The sequence below is a fragment of the Cimex lectularius genome, unplaced genomic scaffold, assembly GCF_000648675.2.
Source record: "Cimex lectularius strain Harlan isolate CLEC.00 unplaced genomic scaffold, Clec_2.1 scaffold106, whole genome shotgun sequence".
Classification (NCBI taxonomy): Eukaryota; Metazoa; Arthropoda; class Insecta; order Hemiptera; family Cimicidae; genus Cimex; species Cimex lectularius.
This window is the reverse complement of record NW_019392769.1, coordinates 996,874-1,022,454: the sequence shown is the minus strand read 5'-3', so window position 1 is coordinate 1,022,454 and position 25,581 is coordinate 996,874. Positions and strand designations below refer to the sequence as shown.

The 25,581-nt window shown below is 32.2% G+C and overlaps 1 protein-coding gene across 4 annotated transcripts; it reads left to right on the top strand.

Annotated features, from left to right (window-relative positions):
* Positions 1–4,639: 4,639 nt before the first annotated feature.
* On the top strand, positions 4,640–25,067 carry LOC106662251 (rho GTPase-activating protein 9-like). Of its 4 annotated transcripts, none has more exons than XM_014386180.2 (13): positions 4,640–4,937; positions 13,097–14,138; positions 15,198–15,407; positions 19,059–19,199; positions 19,256–19,365; positions 19,423–19,483; positions 19,543–19,860; positions 20,711–20,822; positions 22,386–22,520; positions 22,609–22,796; positions 23,154–23,292; positions 23,365–23,470; positions 23,860–25,067. In XM_014386180.2, the coding sequence occupies exons 2-13, from the start codon at positions 13,242–13,244 to the stop codon at positions 24,029–24,031; spliced, it is 2,589 nt and encodes an 862-aa protein (XP_014241666.1). In that variant the 5' UTR covers positions 4,640–4,937; positions 13,097–13,241; the 3' UTR covers positions 24,032–25,067. The 4 variants fall into 4 exon arrangements, with proteins under 4 accessions (XP_014241666.1, XP_014241664.1, XP_024083313.1 ...); XM_014386178.2 differs by having other exon boundaries at positions 15,171–15,407; XM_024227545.1 differs by lacking the exon at positions 4,640–4,937 and adding an exon at positions 8,083–8,105 and having other exon boundaries at positions 15,171–15,407.
* The last annotated feature ends 514 nt before the right edge of the window (positions 25,068–25,581 follow it).

The following is a 25,581-nucleotide window of genomic DNA, read 5'->3' as shown; positions in this document are numbered from 1 at the left end:
TGCCATTTCCAAGTGGGCTGATTAATGTGAACTAATCGCAACCATTCTCGTCTGAACGAGCATTAAATTAATTAAACTGAATATTCCAATATAATCTGCTATAAACTTGATTTTTTTACAAGTAGAACTTAATTGTTTCACCTTGATTAGGTAAACTACGAAGTTTTACTATATAATTCTTATTAATTTACTCTTTATGATATAACTTGATTTATAGTAATAATAATTTTTTTGTACCTTCCTATTTGGAAATATTTTAATTAAATTTGGCCCATCTAATAAATTTTTGGTACAACAACATTTTAATTTAAAGGGATTATTTCAATTAATTGAATTAAACTAAATTCTTTTAATTATTTTTAATATTTTCCCTTATTCAATTATTGTTCTCTATTGCTGATGCAAGGGCCTGAATTAGACTTTATTTGGCGGTGCGCTCAGTTTTTTTTTTTTTTTTGATTTATGATCTTTGCATATTTAGCCATGACGAATTCTTATATATGTTGTTCAAATTGGGGGTTATCGGGAAAAAAGGGCCAGAGGCGACAGTGGGAATCGAACCCACGACCGCGGAGTGAGAGTCTCTCATGCTACACTCGGCTACCGCGGTCCCCCTTTGAGCTCTTAAGGGCTGCATTTATGGAAACATGAAGTTATAACCCTTCATTCTTCCTTTCCTTACACATGGTAGGTATTTTTCTGATTACTGACATGTAGATAAAACAATAGGTCATAAGAAGAATGGGCCAAAGATTTGTAGTAAATTGGGCATAAATCCAAAAATAGAATACACAGCATACGATTTATTGCCTGCAGTGTCTCTGACAACATATAGGTTTAAATAATGAATTATACTTAAAACTAAAAAGATTAGCATGTCTTAACACTATATTGTTGCATACATACAACCTGCGGATAACATACAGATGGACAAAGATTCCCTTAAGACAAAATCTTATAAAGCCTGGACTAAGAGCAGGCCCTAAAAATACTGAAAAGGATTGAAATAAACAAAATGGCTACAACACTTTCAAACAAAATGAAAGTAAAAGACAATTTGGACAGACACTTTCAAATAAAGTTAGCAAGAGATGTTTGAAGAATAAAAACCCTGGGGCTTTATTATGGTACACAGATGGAACATGGAGTGGGGGCAGGAGTTAAAGGCCCAAATTTTGGGTGAAATCTCTAATCCCCAGTTCATCACAAGTTCAAGCAATTGACGACTATGAACAAGAAATACTTAAAAAAGAATTAAAAGGTGCAGATGCATATTCTCAGACAGCCAAGCAACACCGAAGGCTTTAAACGCCACCTTCAATTTAAACAGTCCAGGAATGCTTTACACATCACCAGCTCCTGGAAAAATGTAATTAGGTAATTCTGATTTGGGTAACAGGACTCAAGGGTATTGAACTCAACCTTTTTTTAATTTATGTTATAAATCAATTTAAAACCTAGGTTTACATGACTTAAGTACCAAGGAAGATAAATCGCAAACAAGCTTTAAGTTGGAAAACATACACAGTTATTAAAGGAAGAAATTTACAAAGGAATTACTGCACAATTCTGGTTGGAATCTTGACAGGGCACTGCCACTTAAGAAGGATCATACACTGGATAGAGTATAGTAGATAGAGTATAGACAAAAGAAACACTGTGCAGATACTGCCAGGAAAAGGAGGAGACTACAAAACACATTTTATATTTCTGTGAAGGGCTTTGTAGATGCAACAAGAACCTACACTAAGGAGTTATAAAATAACAGAGGAGCACAATAGATCTACTTAGGTCGAGGTGCAAAAGGCCTTGAGGCCACCTCTTTTATCCATATTTCTATGTACATGTATTTAGTTATACTTTTCCAAGTTTGCAAATTTTATCTCTACTCTTCTTTATTCAACCTATTAATAATAATGGCATAGGTATCCATCTGCCAAAGTCGATTTACATTTGACTTCAATTTTAAGTTGACACAGAAAAAAATAATAATAAACTAACAATAATTATTCATTGACTAAATATTACAATTAATATTTCAATTTTTAATAATTATTACTTACTTACAAACCATAATTGTTTCCTAATTCAAATTACACTCAATATGGATTATAAATAATTGGGGGCCAGCAATTTAGAATGAAAAAGCTTTAAAACATTTAAAAATTAAATTCTAAAATTAACTCTTAATGATTGTGTCAAGCATGGCATACATAATAAATTACATTTTCGAAATCATTTAGCAACAAGACAATAAACTGTGTCTTATTTAATTTAACAAAATTTAGATGCAGAAGCCGAATCTCAGATTCTTTAACATGGTCATTGCATAATGAACAAATTACCTTTTCTTTAGCCCAAAAAGGCATACCATTGAGATAAATTAGATCTACTGTGATTTTAGATAACCACCTTAGCTCAACCAATGACAAATTTTTAGTCCTATCCTTAGCTAGGTTAAACATATTAAAATCATACTGGTAAAAATCCTTATAGAATAAAAAATGCAAGGTTGGTCTGACTTGTTCACGAATTTCTTCACCAAATTTGACACTCAGTTCTCCTATAATTTCCTTAAACAGCAAAGGCCACTCATTCACATTATTTATGGAAAATTATGAGTCACATGAAAGATCTTTGCCCAAACTATTCCAACGCTCAAACAACAATGCACAATAACTAATGACTTTAAGGGTTACTATTTTGAAAGGATGGTAATTAGGAAGCTTGAAGAGTTTAAAGATGTATTTAAAATGATGGAGTTTGAGGGTATATAAAAATAACTTTAGAGTCTAAATAAATCATAAAATTCGGGGTGGTTTTGGGAAGGGAAAATAATTTTCTAATGAAAAAATGTTGGGTGGAACTGTTCAAATTTTTCATAGCCCCATACTTAACCAAAACTGCTCAAAAATGAATAGGGATATTTGTAATTTATTCTTATTCCATTAATTTTAATTAAATTAACCAATGTATTCTTGTTAGCGGATAAAGCAAAATAAAAAGTACAAACAAAAGATTTGTTAATCCTTAGTTTTAATGATGGATTTATTTAAGAATATGAAGATTACTCATTTTGTAAACAAACACGTTTTCTCGTCTTTTCTTCATTTTAATCTAGTTGTATTCTCTTCAGCCATCAAAAGACATCTTGAACAAGAAGTTCGCAATATTATTGTGAGAATGAGTCATTGAGGTCACTGGTATGTGGATATCACGAAGGCAGTTGGCTTTTCTTAGAGTGTGGTCTCTCGGGCTTTCCAATTCCGACAGACTGGAAGTACCAATAGGAGGCCTGGATCTCAGCGCATTACGATGCTAAGAGAGGAAAACATATAGGTCATTGCTGCAAGATGGAACCCTTTCCGTTGTGCCCGCCAGATCCTAAATGAAGTACAAGATGTTTTGGCAAGGCACTTATTGACACAAACGATTCGTAATTTGGCCTGACATTGTATGCCTCTTTGCGGTGACCTGCAGTAACAGCCCACCACCAGCATCTCAGGAGAATATGGTGCAGGGAGCGCCTAGATGCATCAATTGGAATGCAGTTATGTTTACTGATGAGTCGTGTTTCTGTCTGTACAGAGATAGCAGGCTCCAAAAAGTCTACCAAGAACAGGGGATACCTACAATGCCCCAGTTCGTGATCCCTTCAATTTAGTTTGGAGGACGCAGTGTAATGGTCTAGGATGGGATTTACACTGGAGAACGAATTGGACTATATAAATTATCGATGAATACGTTCTCAAACCAGAGATCTCATTGGTAGGGATTTTCGATTTTCTGGATAACAATGCCAGACCTCATAGAGGCAGAGTTGTCCATCAATGTTTAGAAAACCTGGAAATTTCCTATCTACCCCTTTCCCCATCATCTTCAGACCTCAATCCCATTGATCACATATGGGATGTCTTGCAGATAAGGCTTTTCAATCACCATCTGCAGCCATTTGACCTGCAACAACTGAGTGCAGCGTTGCAAAATCTATGGATGAAATTACTGACAACCTTATTAACAGTATGCCTAACAGATGCACAGAGATTTTAGCCAATAGAGGAAATTATTTATTTAAAAAAATTATTGTGTCAGATAAACGAAACTATGGAATTAAAACCTTTTATTTTTCAAAATCCCTTAATTAAACTTTCCTTCAGTAAAAAATATAATAATTTCTAATAAATTTTAATACAATTTATAATCAAAATAAAATAAAAATACTAAGGAAAGTAAATATTACAAAATTGGCAATATCTGCAGCCATTTTTGAGCAGTTTATGATACAAATTTAAGTACCTATAGATACATTTTTTCGTTAAATTTATATTTGTGTTTTCTTATATTTATTTAACGATATATTATATATTGTTATAATGTGTTTACCTTGTTTTTGTCTTCTGATATTCTGTTTGTAGTAATAATGAAAGAATAAAAATAATTCTTTGGCTTGTTAATAATTCGAGTCCATTTTCCTGACATCTACTGTCTGTACCTGAAACCAGTATCAGTGCTGCCAACGGAACCGAGAAACTGAAAATCCTTAGCTACCGTGTTTCGTACTTTCGACACAGGTGCGAGTTGAAATAACGACCTGCCTGTTTTTATATTTCCATCGAGAAAAGAAAACGTTTCGAGGCACTTTTCATTTTTTCTCTTCTCACCGGATGAAATTGAAAAATTATGCTCATTAATCGGTCTGTTATGTAATTAAAGTCGAGTGTCGGTGTGGCTGTGACTATGTTTACATGATACATGTTAAGGTTACAAGGAGAGCTAATAGAAAAAGGGTGGTCTCCTTTAGTTTTAATGGGGAAACATTTCAAAGTTTTGACCGAGCCTTGAGTTGCAAGACTTAGCTGAAGCAGAAGACTGAACGAGTATTTGTATAATTAGTCGCCTTTCCATATATGCTTGTCTACCTACTCGGCGATAATATGGTGAGTTATCTTCATTCTGCCCTTTCTTTTTCAACATAAAATAGCCCCGCTTGCCAACTCGTTTTGTTTCGGTTTATGATAATTTCTAAGTGTTTGTCTCAATTTCTTCTATTTCGGTCACGTTTTTTAACCCGGAAATTACGGGTTCGGTTCGTCGTTGTTGTACTTCGTATTAGGTGTGACTAATCGTTGTTATGAAATACTTCGTTAACAGGTGGTTTAACACTTTACGACAAAAATTTTCGTATCGCCATTTCCATCTGCAGTTTTAGAATTTTTTATCCAGACATGAAATTTCACGAGTTAATTATTTCTTGTACCTTAATAAAATCTAAAAAATAAAACATAAATAATAATAATAAAAACACTTGACAATCTTCATTTTTAAATTTACCAGCAATCATTGTGTAAGGAAGTCTTCCATCATAGATACAATCAAAATTTTTAACCGTCTTTCTTAAATTACACATAAAAGTGTAATCCATTTAATTTTTTGCATTAATAAATTATCCTAAAATATTTAAATATGACAACGTACATGGCATTGTAATTTATCACTCGTCTTATAGTTTCACAGGAAGTTTGACCTCAATGGATGCTTAAATGATTGAATTTTGACTAATTGTCATGATACAACAAGGTCAAAATTAATATAGAATTGAATTTGTGTATAATTACTGGGGTTTTTTTGGGGGGGAGGGGGATTTTCTATGTGGCCTGATATAGCCTGGAAAAACTGATATGGCATTTGTTTTGTAAAGGAACTTCTGGGCACAAATTCTTTTGACTACGTCCAATATTACTTGTCATCAGTTGGCTCCACTATTCCCGTAGAAATATCATAATTTTAAAATTGGATCTATTTGTGGCAATATTATTTATTTAATTCATGGTGAATTATCCAATTCACTTATTTCAAGTAATTATTCTTTTTATGTAAGGTCTTGGTTGAGTTGGAAAAGTTGGTGTCACGAGCAGGTTACGAACCCATGACCTCTGGCCCAATACGCCACTGCTCTAACCACTTGAGTTATCGTGACTTCGATTACTATTAAACATATCCTTCATCCAAAGCGAGAATCCTTATTACAAGTCTGATAAAAGTACTTGACATCGTAATCAGTCCCTCGTCTTACAAAAATTGTTGAATTTTTATCATATGATTTTGACTAATGTAATGATATAAACTAAGTCAAAATTCATGTAAAATGGAATTTGTTTATGATTATTTTCTTTCTGATTGTCTTTGTGACCTGATTTATCCTGGCAAAACTGCGTTATGGAATTTGTTTTGTAAAGGAACTTCTGGGCTCAAATTCTTTTGATTAATACAACATTATTGTCATCAATGAGTTCTCTATTCCTGTAGAAACATCTTAATTTTAAAATTCTATTTGCGGCAATATTATTATTTAACATGTTCTTCATCTGAAGCAAGAATTCTTATTACAAATCAGAAAAAAGTACTTGACATCATAATCAGTACCCTCATATATAATTGTACTGGAAGGTGGACCTTAATAATGCTCTTCAATTGTTGAATCTTTTCCATATGATTTTGGCTAATTGTAATGATACAACTAAGTCAAAATTAATGTAGAACAATTTGTTTATGATTACTGTTTTAGAAATTTTCTAATTGTGACCTATCCTGGAAAAACTACATTACAGAATTTGTTTTGTAAAACAACTGGGTTTAAATGCTTTTGCTCTACGCAACATTAATATTGTGAAAAGATTTCACTATTTGAGTAGGATCATTAGAATTCTTAATTTCAGTTTAGAACTGTTAGCTTTGTTTTAACACATACATCATTTCTTACATTCTATATAATATATAACGCTTTTGGTTTTCAAATCATCATGATACAACTAGGTCAAAATTAATGTAGAATGGAATTTGTTTATGATCTGATACGTCCTGAAAAACTGTGGTATTGTATTTGTTTTGTAAAGGAACTTATGGGCTGAAATCCTTTTGACTATGTCCAACATTAATATTCATCAAATGACTCCACTATACCAGTAGAAACATTATAATTTAAAATTTGGATCTATTTGTGGCAATATTAGCATGTCCTTTGCCCGAAGCAAGAATTCTTATTACAAATCTGACAAAAGTACTTGCATCATAATCAGCATCATTTAATTGTACAGGACAGTTGGCCTCAGTAATGCTTAAATTGTTTATTTTTTTCCATATGGTTTTGACTAATTGTCATGATACAACTAAGTCCAAATAGAATGGGATTTGTTTATAATTACTTTTTTTTGGACTTTCTTTGTGACCTGATATATCGTGGAAAAAATATATTACAGGTTTTGTTTTGCAAAAGAACTTAATGGGTACTAGTCGTCAAATGACTTCACTATTTGAGTAGGAACATGAGAATTTTTAATTTGTTTGAGCTTTGTTTGGATTTATTGGATGTATTCGTGTATTTAATACGTCGTTTGTTCAAACCAGGCATTTTCTTTACATGTGTGATGAAGTATTTGAGATCGTGATCGATCCCTCATCTTATAATTTCACTCTCAAAGACCTCAAAGAATGCTTAAAGTGTTGAATTTTATCTGTACAATTTCAACTAAATTTCATTATACAACAAAGTCCAAATTAATATAAAATGAAGTTTATTTTGTAAACGAACCTCTGGCTTCCAATTCTTACAACTCCTTGCAACAAATAATGTCACTTTTGTTTTTTTTACCTTATACTGATGAGCACTTTGTCAATGCATAATCCACTTGCTTTATCATTGACCTTTAAAATCAATTTTATATTAAAAATCACGGATTAAGCCAGTTTGGAAAAAACACTCAACACTCAGTCATCATGTCTTTGAACATATAATTATTAGTATAAAATTATATTACATCATTAATACTTGTGTTTTCAAATAATGAAATTATGAGTTATCAGCGAACGAGATGAACCAAGGCGAGTTTATTCTATATCAGGCATATATTATTATGTTGAAGGCTGATATTAATTATATTGTAGATAATTTCTATTGTGAGATTAATTTACTTTACAACTTAACAATTCCAGCTTTCAGTCAGAGTTTAAAACAGTTAGTTGTATTATATTGATAAATGTAAACCTCCTAATGGTAAAATTAATGTTTAATGTGACCTTCCAAACTGGTGATTCTTCTTTCAAATCTGGTATGACTTTAATTTTTATAGAAGAATCTAGAATAAATGCCATGAGACATCCAAAATTAAATATGTAAATACAGACTGGACTTTGCTTTTTTTTATTGTTATTTATATTATTTCTCAACCAACAAGGATTCTAATAATTTAAGCTATCTTTATTATTGGTTTTGAGATTAATCTACTTGAAAGAACATCAAGTATTCTAGTTAAAAGATGGTAGATTTCAGTTGAATTTAAAACTTTGTTAAATTGAACTTGCACATTATTAAAATAAAATTGAACCTATTTATTTTTGAATGGGACAATGTGCATGACATCGTAGTTTTAGAATAATAAAAATCTGGGCCTAAATAAATGCTTAAATTAGGAATTTTCATGGTAGAATCTTAAATAAATCTCATGAGATAGCATGTTCAAAATGATAGGAATACTGAATGGGAATTTTTTGTAATATATCTCAACTGTTCAATGGCCAAATAATTTTAATTATCTTTTATTATTAGATGTGAGATTAATGTACTGGGGAAATTTCATTGCATATTTTAGGTAGTTGAAATAAAGATTTCACGACAAAGTAATAAGTATTTCAAGGGGGCCACGGTAGCCGAGTGGTTAAGGCGTTAGACGCTCGGCTAGTTGATCCCACGGTCATGGGTTCGATCCCCACCGTCGCCTCTGGACTTTTTCTGACGCCTAAGGGGACTGGTGGCCGCAATTAAAAGAAATTGAGACAGTACTCATCAATAGAAGGGGCGGGATCGGATCTCAGCGACCCTGAATTTGGTCCCAACCCCCTTCAAAAATGAGTTTCTTCCATGGAAGAACACCGGTACAACGGGGGCTCAAGTTCACACTTGTGTTGCGAGTCTCCCTCCATATATATGGAGCCAGGGATAAAGTACAATAAGCTGTACAGCTCAGCTGCGGTGCTCAGGGGGAACTGCTCCAGTCCCTGGTATCCATTGTAAAAAAAATGTATTTCAACTTTTGAGAGGATGAAGTACATAACATCATGGGCAAAGCCTGGGTTTAGATCTACACAAAAAGCTGGTCTTAAATTATTTTCAAGGCAAAATCAACTAAATTTCTACATGATATGAATACAGAAAGGACTTTTTTATTTAAATAATAATAAATATTTATCATCTATTATTAGCTTTCAGATTAATTTACATGAAGTAAGTTCACATTATATTTTGGTTTCAAGGTTTATTATTAGCATCTAAACGAAAAAGTTTTACATATATAGTATTATCATACAATAATAGTAATAGCAATAGTTTAATGAAGAACTTATGATAATACATTATTATAATACAATAAAGTAAGACAAAAAATAATAATAATAACATAAAAATTAAAATCACTTCAGCCAACAATAATTTAAGTATGACGAGTGATTTGATTGTTTTCTGAAATTAATGTATTAGGAAGTGTGAATCTCTGACAAGTAGGTAAATTTTGCCAAAAAATGCTCACTATTTTCTTTTTGTCGCTCATTATATAAAGAGCATAGGCTTTATACCTCTTGTCATTAATGAAGTGAAGTGTAAAATCCAAGTGTAAAAAGCCATATTTCTTCATTTCAACTCTCCCCCAGTTTTTCACCCTCCAATCTGAACACTTGACACTTGTATCGAGCTTTTGGTATAAGAAACCAGTTAACCGCACTCTATCCAGATGCACTTCTCTTTAACTGGACCTTATACTAGACTGTATACTCTGAAATTTCTCCAAATTTATAATTTTCTGGAGAGAACCAAATAGAGGGATGGTATTTATTTAACATGGAATTCCACTGTTTATATCAGTGCCATAACTTTTCTTTACTTTCTGTGCTGTAATTTTGGAATAGCGACGGGACAGGAGTTTCAATACTCAGCACTCTAAATAAACACAATACAACAAATATAATAGAAATATAATAAAATATCGAGATTGGAATATAGGTAATCATCTGCCATTTGCCGGGGCTGCTCAGGGGATAAATTCCAGTTTGCTGGCCACAGATGCAACCTATTCTGGGTAGGGACCTGCTACCCGCTCGGCATGCTGTGGAACAATAAGTTCTCAGCAAAGTGAAAAACTTTTATATAAAGAAATGCAGAGATTTTTCTAGTAGATGATAAGGTAGAAAACCTCAAACCTGAAATCAGTAGAAGACAGAATAAGACAGCAAACCACATTAAATCATTTAAATTGGAAGATGTGGTAACCAGATCATATTTCACAAAACCGGTCTACTAACAAATCTGACAAAGTATGTGGGATTGCAATCAATCCCTCATCAAAGAAGTTCACAGGAACATCGGCTTCAATAATTTTTTTTTAAATTTCCATCTGATAAAAATAAATTTAAACCTCTAAATCATAACATTATTTTTAATATGACCATGTTCCAAACCAAGAACTATTATTACAAGTCTAATAAAGTATGTAGGATTGCAACTAAGCCCTTGTCTAATAATTTCAAAGGAAGATCGGCCTCAATAAATACATACGGCATTGTATAAATTCACTTTTTTCCACATCCTACATGTATTTGTTAAATTTAAACAATGTTTGTAAATCCCAGGCCCTGAAGATGATCTCAATAAGATGGAAACGTTAGCACGATAAAGAAAATGTTTTTCTGAAACCTACGTCACACCAGACCGCATCTCACGATTTCTGAATAATCTCAATAAATACTTTTCTTTAATTTTTCTCTGATTAAAATAAATTTAAACCTCTTAAAAATAACATTATTTTTTAACACGACCATGTTCCACACCAAGAACTCTTATTACAAATCTGATAAAGCCTATGCCATTGTTAAAAAATCCCTTCTCTTGTAATTTCATAGGAAGCTAATACTTTATTTTTTGAATTTTTGTCGTATGATTAAAATAAATTTGAACCTGATAAAATTATTTTTTAACATGGCCTGTTCCAATCCAAGAATTTTTATTACAAATCTGACAAAGTACGTGACTATATTTTGTCTAAAGTAGTACAATCCAAGCTATGGAACTCCATAATAGAGAATCTATTTGAAGAAATCTTCTGTTAACAACATTGAACAGTGCTGGACCTAAAAGAAGTTTTCTTCAAACACAAAGTACGTGACATCATAAACAACCCCATTGTCTTGTAATTTCTCAGGAATCTTGACCTCAACAATATTTTTGGTAAATGATGGTTCTACTCACAGATTTAAAACCATCATTTACCAAAAGTGAATCTACATACCCCACCTTCATCATTTCTATCAAAAATACTTTGTCTTTTTAATTTTCATAATAGTGTTGTTTTTTTAAATGTATGCATTCAGTGAACTCTTATTTTTGTAATATTTTGTATTTTGTGGTTCTAATCATTTCACCTCTTTATATTATCTGTAACGTTGATGCAATTTGATGTAACTTTGCATATTCAAGTTTTCAAATTTTTTTCAATTGTTATTTAAAAGTATTTGATTCGTTTAAATTGTATTAATTTAATAAATTTGATCCTCTTAATATTATTGTTTAATGTGACAATGGAGCAAAGAGTATGGCATCATGATCCCTGGGTCATAGTACTTTCTGACAAGATTGACCTTATTGATCCAGCATTTTGAGAACATTCATAAATAGCTTTCTTATCATTTTTAATGTGTATTTCTTCCATCTTGACATTGTCAATTTATATCATTGCTTACAAGGAAAGGATTAGATTTGTTTAAATCGATGTCCATCTGATAAATGAATTAAACAATTTCTGTTTAATATTTAAGGCCCTTGATCAATACTTTGTCTTATAATTTCTCAAGGATATTGATATTATTAAATACTTTATAATATTTCTCACCGATGTTTATATCACCTTTTAAAAAAAGATTTTATCAATTTTCACATCCCTAAGTTGAAATGTACTAGGTTTCAATTAAAATTTAAAAGGCAGGTATGTTTAAATTGCTAATTAACAGATTGATAATTAAATTTATTAAGAGCATTGTTGTTGACCATTTTTGACCACTACCCAGACCTTTAATTATATTTAATTATATTTTCATTAAAGCATTGTGAAAAATTGAGCTTTAAAAAAACATTATTTTTGTGAGAACATTTTCAAACAGTTCAATCGTTCTAATTATTTAAATGATTTTATCTAAATACCTTTAATGTACTGCATGAATTTTCAATTATTTAAGTTGTATATTGTTGATTTCAATGTATATTTAATGAGCAAAGTATATTTAAATGGATATGTATCAAGTTAATTATACCCCTTAATATTAGATCTATGATTAAATTATAAATTGTATCATCATAATTATTAATTTTGTAAAGTACTTGACATCACAGTCAATTCATTATCTTTTATTGGATCATCTCTCTGTACTTCCAACTTTTATAGTTGTGGTTAGAATTGTTTAAATCCATGCATTTAAAAGTTATATATTACAACTTTTGTATTAATTCACATATACAGATTGAAATGTCATTTGTCACAATTGCTATTCAGTGAGGTTCATTTAAATTAAGTATAAAAGTTAAATTTAATTAACACAATTAAACCTTGCAATGGCAATATTTTTGTTTGATTTTGTGACCTCTATGAGTCATTATGTGGCTCATCTTATCTTCCATCTTATCATGACAAATTATTGCAAATCAAGAAATGTTGGATAAGAGAGACGGCCAATAATATATGAGTGGTTATTTATAAAGTTTTCAATATCAAATGCAATTTATTGTTTAGTGGAATGATGAAAACATGATGTAGTAATGAACTTAACTGTCAGTTTTACGCGGGCTTATATATTTTATAGTGATTATATTGTTAATGGCAATATTACTTTCAGTATTGAATTAGCATTTCAGCAGTTTGTTGAGAAATAGACTTTCCTTGACAGTTGAGAGTTATAATTGTCTTTGTGCCCAGTGTTGTGCAAGGATGTGAGATTTAATTTTGTAATAATTCTCCCAAGCGCACAATTTTCATCTAACCTTTGATTTATTTTTATGTTTCAGTTGAAGAACTCAGAAATAAAATTCCACATCCTAAGGTAAACCAAGTTTGTAAAAGAAACTAGAAAATGAAGACTTCTGAAATGAGAGATTATCAGAGGAGAAGGTTGAAGGCGTTTGTAATCAAATAGAATTTTGAGTACACAGTATGGAAGTTGATACGAATGTTGAAGTTTTATATGATTTTGAGTATTCACCAAAAGATGGTCAGAAAGTGGTTATCAAAGAAGGAGAAAAGCTTCTTTTATTAAAAAAGACAAACAAGGATTGGTGGCAAGTGATAAGGAGTATCGGGAGGCCTTTTTATGTGCCTTCGACTTATGTCAAAGTTCTCGGGGAAAAAGATGGAGCAGTCAAGAAAAGGAATAACATCTCTTCAGCATCCCCACCAAGAAATTTTACAGTTAGTGTCAATATAAAGTCACCTGATCAGAAGCCAATCAAAACAAAAGTGATGCTTAACTGCGATGAAATACCGACTGATAGGGTATCGGAGAGATACGGTAGAATCCCTTTTTCGAGCAGTTCGGAGTTGTCGAAAAAAAAGGATACTCTGGCCGAAGCGAATATTCTAGATGATAACATGTCCCCGTCTTTAGCCGATCTGGCAAAAGAGATAACATTTAAGCCGAAACAAGATAGGCTCAAGTACTCGGGGAGCTTCAAGACACGTTATGAAAGGAAAATGCCGTCGAGATCATTTTCTGGTTCGACACCTGACCTCACCTGTGATAGTGAACCCTCCCCACCAGATATAAACCACACCAAGAGTGTCGAGCAACTTCCTGATCTTGAAAACAATGTTGTTCCAACGAATAGACACATCAGCAACAACATCAGGTCACTCGCAGAAAAACTTGAGAGGAACATGGCAAAAAGCTTCAACTCCTCGTATGAAAACAACAATCTAAAAGACAGCTCGGATTCAGTTGGGAGTAGCATCGGTGGTCATGCTTCAGTCGATACACTCGGTGCTTCAAGCTCAGAGAGTATCGACAAACCTAAGATACCACCTGTTGCAAAACCTAGACGATTTCAACCAGTAGTAAGTGAAAAATTAACATCTTTCATTTTACATATCAGTTTGTGATCTGAATCATTTTTTATTTTGTTTACACAGAGATTAGATAGTAGTTCTATATATGTCTATTTGTGGCTTTCTTAACATTCAAAAACCATAAAAACATTTTACCTTTTTTATAATTATTGTTTTATAATTTTTCTTCGTTTTAACAAATTTATCAGTTATCACACCAATAAAACTATGAAATGAAATATATTGAGAATCGTTGCACTATAATTAGAACAAGTTTTTAAATCACCATTCAAGATTTCTCTATTCTAATATTCCCCCTAGGAATGAATATTTCATCAAAAGAGAATACCAATTACTCAATTGCCAGCAATCATACAAATTTGCATGACAATCAGTTTTGATTCAATTTTACCCCTAGGAGAAGAAAAGGCGTAAACTGTAATACTGTCCTGCATAAAAGGAAAATCAAAATAATATACCTTATTAATGACTTATTTGCTGTTATCAGTTAATAAATACTATTATACATGTTCTCTGTTGTCATAATAGAATAATTTTGATCAAAGTTGTCCATCTCTAATTGCCATTGTTTTATTTTATAAGCTGTAAACATAATACCAAAATGGGGTAAAAATGAAATATTAAAAAACATACTTGGTGTTCTGGTCATAAATTGCTACGAAGGTGGATAATCATATTGAAGATCTCTATTACATTTAAAATCATTTGGAGATGCCCTAACATTTTAAAGTAGCTTTGAAGGTGTTGGAAAAATAAGCACTCATAAGATTTTTCCTTGATGAATTTATTAAATTATTAACATTGTGAATGTCCTGGTAGATTTATTGGTCTATTTTGAGGGTCTAATTGATGAAGTTGCTTACATAACTGACTGAATTAACTTTTTATTTGTATTTGTCGTAGAGATAAGAGTGGTGTAATTTTGGAGAGGCTAATGTTATTGTATTCTTTATAATTTGTATTGCTGTTTTTGTGCCTGTGTTAATGCCGTTGCATGTGTTTGCTTTGTTCTGCCCCAAGTGGAGTACTACATCGTACAACTTGCAGGCTCAAAATGAAGTCATCTATGCCAACTGTTTGGAAGTAGCCAGGGAGATGCAGCTGCGTAGCCCATGCCGGCGAAACAGTGAGAAGGATGATTCTTCCGAAGAGATGCCCACAATGACATCGCCTCCGATTCCTCCGACAGGCTGGAGCACATATGTCGACACGGAAACGCAACAAACATCTTACATTCATTCATCGACTGGTGAAAAGGTAAGAAAGCTTTGATTAACATAATTTTTTATGTATGAAAACAGCGCTAATTGGATTTAATCCAACTGCTGTCATCTTTTGAGCGACTAAACAAGTTGACACTTGTTTTACTTTTTTATGCATCTAGGACAGGAAATGTTTAATTACTACGCATAGCTTGAGAGCTGTTCATGGTCTAAATAATTATTCTATTTTTATTTACTCCTATTCATATACACACACCCAACATCACTAATAATAATTTTATATATAAGATAATAATATTGTTTGGTCAAATAATGCTCAAGAGTCTGATTAAGGCTCAAAATAAGCCATACGGCATTGACACAGATCTCACTTACGAAAAATAATGTTACACACATCCATATTGAAAATGATTAGGCTGTAGCATCAAGGTACAAGGTCGTCTGTTATGCTTTGAAGGAAATTCTTGTGCACTAGTGAATGTATTTATTAGTTGGAATGGTGTGATTCCATTGATACTGGTACTTCAGCAATCTTTGCAATGAGATTTAAACATAAGAAAGAAAGAGTGTGTTTATTTTTATATATTATGACTTGCCACAATAACCTAATCTATAGCTGCATAGTTTAACTTGGTTTAAATCTTACCCCAGGCTACAAACGATAAATCTAATTTCAATAATAACAATAATAATAACAAATAAAATATTTAAAAGGGCTTTTGAAATAAGCTCGACGTTAATCTTCCATAAGATTTAAGGTTAGAAATAGTCGGCTTCTTTATGACCTTGGTCACCATGACCAATTTTAGTGTCTTGTCCTCCTTTATCCATATCATTTAATCTACAGATCTGCTTTTGGCACAAAGCCCAGATATGAAGCATAGTCTTTCATGCATCAATGTCGACAATGATTGTGTAGTAGCTTTTTGTTAAGCATAAAGCAATTGACCAGATTCTAAAGCATTGTCAAGTGCTCCCGTGTGAATACTTCAGGCCTTGGTTTTATCTAACAAAGGAGAAGGAATCTTAGTCTACATAGGCCTTGTACCAACAGAGGAAATGTTCCACTGTTTTGGCTCCAGTGTCTAGTTAGCAGTAGGACTACTGTCATTACATGCTAGGTTTAGTAGTTCGATGGTTTTTGGTGAACTTTTATGCATTCCTCTGGCCTGAAATACCATACCACCATTGAACTGAGTATATTTTTTATATTCCGAACCCTGTCTGATGATTTTCCTATGCTGTCATGGGGTTCAGACCTGAAGGTCATGGGGTTTGAATCCCACTCATGACACTAATTTTTCAACCCAACCATAAACTTTAGATAAAAAGAATAATTAATAATTGGAAATTTTTGGGTTAATTTATCAGCCTTATTCCTCTGCCTTTTATACCCTTGTACCCACAACAAGGGTATTTTATTGCAATACGGTCAATTATGACCACTAATAAAATATGGATTAATTTAATTTTTTTATATTCTTAACCCATTGTCTGATGATTATGTTTGTGGCAATTTCCTATGCTGTAATAGGGTTCAGAGCCAATAGGTGACTGCTATTAGAGCTTGTCCATAAATTAGTGTGTGAATTGAGAATCTACCTTTTTTTTTTCTTCTTTTTGCAATTGTTATAACCTTATTAAAATTTTGGTGTACTTTTATTACATTTTTTTAAATTATCCTAAAACAAGAAACATGTACATTTCCCTCACATTGTTGAACTCTACTTTTACTAGCTTAAATTTTATATAGGCAGCAATTTACAATTTCATATTTAACAAAATGGAAAAAACCAGTTAAAATTCCAATAAAATAAAAGTTCTTCCACTGAATTTTAAGAACTTAATTCTCCTGAAATTAATAAAAGCTGTTATTATCTTTAAATAAATATTGTCCGAGCTGGTACATCATGTGTGCATGTGTAATGCAAAAATTATTAGGTTAACAGAATGTAAATAAATTAATACAGAAGATTGAACTTGACATTCTTTAAAAAATGCAAATTAACAGGAAGTGATGACTCACTCTATTAAGCAATACACTAAATGGACTTCTATTAGATAATTTAGTATATAATTGTTTATTTCTATACTTTTTTCTTAATTAAATAAACTAAAGAATTCATTTTATGATTTTTTTTTTAAATATGGAATTTTTTTAAATATTTTTAAGTTGGAAAAGTTGTATTACAAGGATGTGCCTTGACATTTTTTTTACAACTGAGCATTTATCAACTTATTTAATGAAGAACACATGCCTTTAGATGTCTAGATATGACATTCCAATTGACCCCTGTGGGTGTTCTAAGTAAGGGCTTTAATTGATAAAAAAAAAAAAGGACAGAATGAGAGAAAAAGTAGTGGGGTCCGGATGACCCCACAGTTTCCATCTGAGTCACACAGTGATGAAATGTGGGAATCCAATCCTGTTTACAGGTGCGGCCTGGTCGACAGAAAAAGCTTCTTCACCGCTCTGTGCGAAGATGCTATGAAATTTGTCGGACAGCTCACGCTCGAATGTCGTCTTGCAATTTTTGACGACACCACATTTGAACACTTTTACATCTCAGGTCCTGACGCATTGCCTGTTGTAAATCAGAAAAGTCAGTCAGATTCGGATATCTTCTGGAACCTGATCATCGCAACCTTTGAAGAGATATTGAATCAGCTTGATCTGGTTGAAAATCCAGCATTGGACAAAGAGTTTTTAGAAAGCTGCAGCAACATACACAACATGATAAATGACGATTTAGACCCCACTTGCAGCCGTTTAAGCTTGGCAAACAATCCGGGCACTGAACTTTCAAATTGGGAATGTGATACAGAAGACAATGTTAGTACTCTTATCAGTGAAACGACATATCCTACTGATGATGATGATACCCAAAGCGAATCTAGTGATGTTAAAGCATGGATAATCAGCCTTTACTATTCAGCATTTGACGACTACGAGTTTCATGTCATTGAGCACAATGACGATGGTGATGAAGATATTGAGGTATTAATTGTAAATGCGTAATGTTAAAAACATTTTCTTGACGTTTATTCATTTTCATTTGTTTGAGATAAGATAACAAATATTGGGTTGTCCGGAAAATAATGCAGGATTTTAAGTTTTCATTAAAAAAAATCTATATAAAATATTCTGTTTACGTTTACAGGATTACTCATTTGTANGTATGGGAAATTATTTTGATTAAAGAACATTGCTTTAAAGTAACTAGTTTCTTTTTTTTTGTTTAATACCAAAATCCTGCATTATTTTCCGGACAACCCAATAAGATACAGGATATTTTGAAGCCTTTTTTGTGATTTGAAAGTTGTAACTGCAGTCTTAGCCTAACTAAATGAAAATTTAAAAACGGCCTTATGTTTAAAAAACTTCGAAAACTTGCAAGATCAAAGACGGTACAACGCTTGTCCCTTATTTACTTATAATTTTACTCAAACTGTTTACATTTCTGAAAACATGTTTTATGTGTGTGGGTGAATGTTTTGCACTGCTCTGGCAATGTTTGATGTTTTTTTAACCACAATAATCTGGTTAGGGCACTAAAAATTATAATCTTGTCTTACGAGACCAATTTTGACCAAGAAAGAACAGCGCTCTTAAATATATAAATAAGTTGTTACTCTCGATTCTACACTTGTAAAAAATAAATTACAAATTTTATTGATTTTCTAGTGGCATTCTGCAAGTGATCATTCTGGTAGACTTTACTATTTCAAAGAAAATAGTTCAGAATCGTCATGGACTTTGCCAAATCAGTCACCCCAGTCTTCCTACCACCAAAACCAAGAAGTACAGCCTCCTGTAAGCCCTCAGGTAGTAAAATTTCCTATAGTTTAGCGAATAAAAACATAAAAGTCTTTTTTTCTTAGCCGTTACCCAGTGATTTGGCCAAATTCAATAAAATAAGCCAAAGCCAAGTTGATGTCATTGCTAGGAAGCAACGAACTGCCAAAGCACTTTCTCTCATTGTTCCCAGCAAGTAAGGTCATGAAATTGTTCAGTTTTACATATTGCTCATGCAAAATTTACTTTTCAGGATTGATGAAAAGGAATTCACAAATCAGAAGAACAAATCAAGACTTCCAGAGGGTCTAATTGTACGTATATAAGTAAAACTTTCTTTGTAAGATGTTCATAATATCTTTTTCTTTTTCAGTCGGTCATCAGCGAGGGCCCTCTGCACTTTACAAAAATAGCTGAAGCTGGGAAACGTGTTAGAAAAAATTGGAACCCCGTCTATGTGGTTCTGACAGAATTGTATCTTTTTATATACAAAGACCTAAAAGCATTTCATTCACATAAAACACCACCTGAAGTGACAATAGACCTCCAGGGTGTTGAGGTCTGCAGTGGTGGTAGTGTTTCGGGCAGAAAGCACGTTTTGCTACTTTCAAACCAATCGGGATTTCAAATCGCTCTTCAGTGTGAAAATATCCACAGCGTGCTACACTGGGGAACAAAAATCCAAGAAACCGTAAGTTTTTTAATCGATCTTGTTTAAATTATTCAATCATAAGTCAAAAGTAAATGACAAATTCAATACATCTTTATAGATTCTCGATTGTTTTAAATGTTTATCAATGATGAAAATGTGCAGGGGTGCTGATTTGTTGCTATGATAACAGCATAGTTCACTTTAGGTGATACTGCTCATCTCAAGTGATTTATGGACACATTTTGCTGAGATATATTAACTGAAATTAATTTAGTTCAAAATATTTTGATTAACCTTTTCGGGACTGATTTTCAGATACTACACAAATGAACAAACATACACAAGTACAGAGTTTAAAAAAATAAAATAAAAATAAAGATGACAAGTACAACAAAAACAAAAATATACTCTCAAAATTATTGTCAACATAAATGATGTAAAACTAAAACTGAGGCCACTGAAACTGACTGAATCTGAAATATAAAAGAGTAAGACGGTTGGGATGGGCAGGGCGAGAGGTAGAAAAAAGTAGGACATTCCCATTGAGACAGATATTATGGCCGAATGATTTTACAGAAAAAGGAATGTGTCGTAATTTCACGTAAGTTTGAAAGAGAGGCCTGATCATAAAAGGTGAGAAAAGAGTGGTTTGTTGATGATGAGGATGTAAAAAGAATGTGTCACTACTGAGGTGTCTGCTACACATTGGATACGACCTCAGCCCAATAGATGTTATGAGTGTCCAACTCATAAAAGTTAAAAACCATGAGGATGAGATAGCTCATCACTAGTCCTGAAAAGGTTAATCGGTCAGAAAATGATAATAAAAATTTTATAAATTGATTCTGCGTTTAATATAGTTCGAATTCTCCATGTTTTCCTTTTACAGGCAAAAGTCATTCCTGAGAAAATCAGCAACAAACTCGGCTCCATAAATGAAAACCCAGTAGAAGAACCATCTAAAAAGGGCTCTAACATCGGCCGGTCAAAATCTGTTAACTGTAAGTAATTATATAAGTGAAAATTAACAAAAAATAATTTATATACCTTCTTATGGCATAACAATTATCACTCTCAGCAGTAACACAGGTCAGTTCAGTTTATATATATATATTTACTACATTTTTCTACTATGTTAAACACCCCACTTTTTATTTAAAAGAAGAAACAAATTATCATCCCCACTCCCCTCCAAAAAACGACCTACAAAGAAAGCAAACGTTGAATAATCAATGCTGTAGCAATTGCTAACGTACCAGTGATAAGTAAAGATAAGACCATGGAGGGAGGAGAAATCTGTAACCAGTTTATTCCCCCATGTGTTGTGAATTTTATTGTCGCCTATATAAAAGAAACTTTTATTGATAAAGGTTTTAACAACACATAAATTCGTATGATGTTCACATGTGGTATTTTATTTAATTTTTTAATGTATTTAATTAATTAATTATTAAACATTTGTAACCAAAGTAAGGGTATGTTGTTATGCAACCTTGACTTTTTTTATTGTTCCTTTATTTTTTTATTTGCTTTTATTGTTTTATAGTAAATGTCCATCATATTGTTTAAATTTAGTGATTAAATTAAGCTGGAAAGTTTTTATTGAAATTTAATTTTGTAGAGTCATTTAGTTAGCCGTTTGGCACTGACCAAAACATGTATCCGGATGATCGGAAAATTTATTGTAGAAGAAGATGGTTGTACAACTCTGTTCACTCTTTAAAGCACCACAATTTTGTGGAAATTTGGTCATATTGAAGCAAATTGAAATAATTTTTGTACTGTAAGCGGTGGCGGCCGAACAATCATTCTATATTCGCTTGCTTTTCTCTAAGTGATAAGAGAGTAGTCGGCATCAGTACTTTGCTACTTATTCTTATGTAGTGGAAGGTTAGATTTGAGAATTTAATAAACCCAAGAATATATTTTTCAACATTTATTTTAACACATTCCGCCTTTCAAATTTATGCAACCCAACAAAATCTTAATTAATCTAACGTCAGACAAAACTCTAAATCTGGGACGAGTATTAATAAAGGGACTTACCCACGCCACGATGGCGTTCACAGCATCCCCAGTGCCTTTCCGGTTTCTCGACCATCGACCAGTTGAAGTGGTTGGAGATTTCGTTTATCTGAAAAACAAAGATTGTAAAAAAAAATTCTAATAACTTAGAATGGTTGCTTCAAATTAAAAATCATTTGCTTTGTTAAACCTTTCTAAAAATATACAATGATATGTACCTTTCTGTTTTAATTAGTTAAAATTTTAACTGTATCCTGTTATCCTAGAGAGTTAGATCGAAATTTTTTTGGTTCATGAGAAACAAAAAAATGAAGTTTACGTGTTTTGGGATTCGGTATTTTTCCCAAAAACACCACAATAAAAAAATATAGGGGGGTACAGAAATTAAATTCACCCTATATTTTAATTAATACTGTCAGTTATTACTACTAAACGTATATGGATGTATATTTTAAGCTGTAATCGGAAAAAAATCCTGCATGAATTATATTTTAATTTTATGTTTTTATTTGTTATTTTTCATTTGTTTTTTCTTGTAGTCAAAAACAAAGATGACAGCACTGAAGACTTGGGTTCCCAGGCTGAACGGCAGGGCAAGATTAAAGAAAGGTTGAAAAAGTTTTTCCATAAAAGGCCGACAATGGATTCTCTGGTTAAAAAGGGCATTTGGAAAGGCTAGTGGTCATTTTACTTCTTATTTTTAATTTAATTTAATTTTTTTCTGTATATATAGTTATTTTTATATTTCAAAACATTTAACAGATGAGCCTGTTTTTGGATGCTACCTTGAGCAAGCCTGCGGTCACAGTAACACAGGACCCCATGGAAAAGTGCCACTTTTTGTCGTCAAGTGCATCGCAGCCATCGAATCCAGCGAGGAGAACATGAAAGCCGTCGGTTTATACCGAGCGTCAGGCAATCTCAGCCAAATCCAGAAAATTCGGCTTCAGGTATACAATATAAATATTAATTTCACTATTTTCGTGGTCCACTTGGCCAATTAATACTTTACAATTAATTAAGGTTTTTAGTTGAGATGAAAAAAAGTTAATGGCACAAGAGGGATTCGAACCCACGACCTTCGGCATGATACGCCGCTGCTCTACCACCTGAGCTATCGTGACCTCGATCCACTCGGACATCAACTCCCCATCTCAACCCCAGAGCAGCAGCGTATCAAGCCGAAGGTCGTGGGTTCGAATCCCTCTCGTGCCATTAACTTTTTTTCATCTCAACTAAAAACCTTAATTAATTATAAATATTAATTTTTTTCTTTTCTTTTTAACCGGCTGAATTTTGTTTTGTAGATTGACCAAAACAACTACACTGGATTGGCCAAAGAGGAAGACGTACACGTCCTCACCGGAGCTCTTAAACTATTTTTTAGAGAATTGAAAGAGCCTTTGATCCCTTTTAAACTATTTCCCAAAGTCATCCAAGCAGGCAGTAAAGTTTTAATTTAATCTACAAAATGCATTATAATTGTTAACAAACTCATTTAATATATTTTCCTTTTAGCAACACAAAATACAAAAGAAAAACTTAGCATGTTTGTTGACTTTGCAAAATCCCTTCCAGCAGTAAATAGAGATACACTCAAGTTCCTGCTACAACATCTTCTAAGGTATGTTTTCTTTCTTTATTTAGTGACAAACTTACTTTTGTATCATCATAAACATCAAAATGTATATACAGTCAACTCTCGATTACTCGAACCTTAATGACTCAAATTCCTTGATAACTCGATTTTTTTTTTAAATCCCACAATTTTTGTTTATTGTTTGCCCTCATATTTACATCTATAAGTCGAACATTTCAAAATGAAAACCTTGGTTAGACATATTTTTTTGTAAGCCCACACGACTAGTGCCATTTCTTTACCTGATAGTCCTACTTTAAACAGCCCCCAGTACCCTTCATGCAGTTCATTCATGTCATCTTGTTTTTTTCTCAACCTCTTCATGCATATTTTTATCATTCATTTATGAATCATCTCCATTTGTTTTCTTACAGAGTGACACAATATCAGGAATTCAATATGATGCACATCGCAAATCTGGCAACTGTGTTCGGGCCTACACTTCTCTGGTCAGAGCAAGAATCTCTGAACATGGCGTTTGACCTAATACAGCAGAACATGGTGATCGATGCCCTTTTGAACAACTACCATCATATATTCAAGTAGTCTTCCTACCCCTTTTCCCCCAAAACTCCTTCCTAGAAAGCAGAACGAAAAGACTAGAAATTGTTGCCTCAGTACTAAAGAGAAAAATATTAAATAAAGCTTTATTTTAGAAAAATCCTTTAGAAATTTTATAATAAAAAGAAAAAATCATGTGAAAAATAATTTTAAAATCAGACAAGACACTAGTCGTCAACAAATGTTATATCATCCAATGTTGCTTTTTTGGGTAATTTTATTTTCTAAAATATTGCTTTCCATAAAAATTTAAAATAATATTGAAGAAAAAGAAAAGGAAAGGCCGACCAAAGAGTAGTTAAGTAGCTTTGAATCAGCTCAAAAATACGTATTTAATTGAAACTTTTAGAGCCAAGTTCCTTTTGAATTGTTATGAATTATCAACGAAAATTTGCTGTGACTACATTTCGCATACTCAAGCCAATCATTTGTTTCACATGAGTGATATTTTTTTAGAGTATATTAATTGATGGAGAAAGGAAAATGTTTTTATTATTGTCATTCCAAATATAAATTATATAATTATGTTAAATTATTGTTTTTGTCACACACAACTTATGTTATTTTAGTCATGATAGTTTAAGTGTAAAGTTAAACAAGCTAGCTTGAAAATGTTTATTAGCAAAGCTAAAGAGTGAGATGTCTGTATATAGCTTTAAAAAAACAGAAAACGAAAAAAAAAACTGTAAAATTAAATTCTATTAAGTAAATATGTAGAGCTATTTTATGAAAAATATATAAACGTTAAAATATATATCATGTATATTTTTAAATGCACATGTAATAAATATAAAAACTGATATATAACGATATTTGAAACTAAGTGGCTGTTGTATGATAAGTTTTAAAGAAAGTATTATTTGTGTACCTATTAAGCAAAAATATAAATCCAATAAGCTTATGTATATGTAATAAAGTTTGTGCAAGATAATTCTTGTACCGGTTATCAGTACATTACAAATTGTTATAGTTTGAGAGAACATTATAAATATATATGAATACATTGTTATCAATTTAAAAAGTGTTATTTGTTCCTACTAACGATAAAAGGCTATGGAATCACAGGTTTTAATTGAACTTTTTTTTGGTGGTGGTATCAAGAGTTCTTGCCAAGTAGCTAAGACGAAAACTTAAGTAATTTACTTTTTATTCTAATGCTTTGCTTAGGTTTAACATAGTTAACATGAAAAATTTATTCTCTTCAAAACTTTATAACAAAAATTCCATAAGGTCTAAAATTGCCTTTAGCAAGAAACAAAGTTTTTACTTGTTTTTCGCACCCCCCAAAAGCCCCTGCATTCAAATTTTTGGGAAAATTAAAAAATAATTTTTTCCCTCAAAATTTTTGTCTCCCGAATGCCTTCGATTTCTCTCAAAAAGTATAAAAATGGTGATTATTTTGAAATGACTTCACTGATCTACAGGAAACTTTATAGTAACTTTGAATCCAATAAACAACACCCAATGAAACAAACCTATTCCCTGTGAATAAATTTTAGCCGGAGATCGAAAATAAAACATTTGTGGTTCTTCCA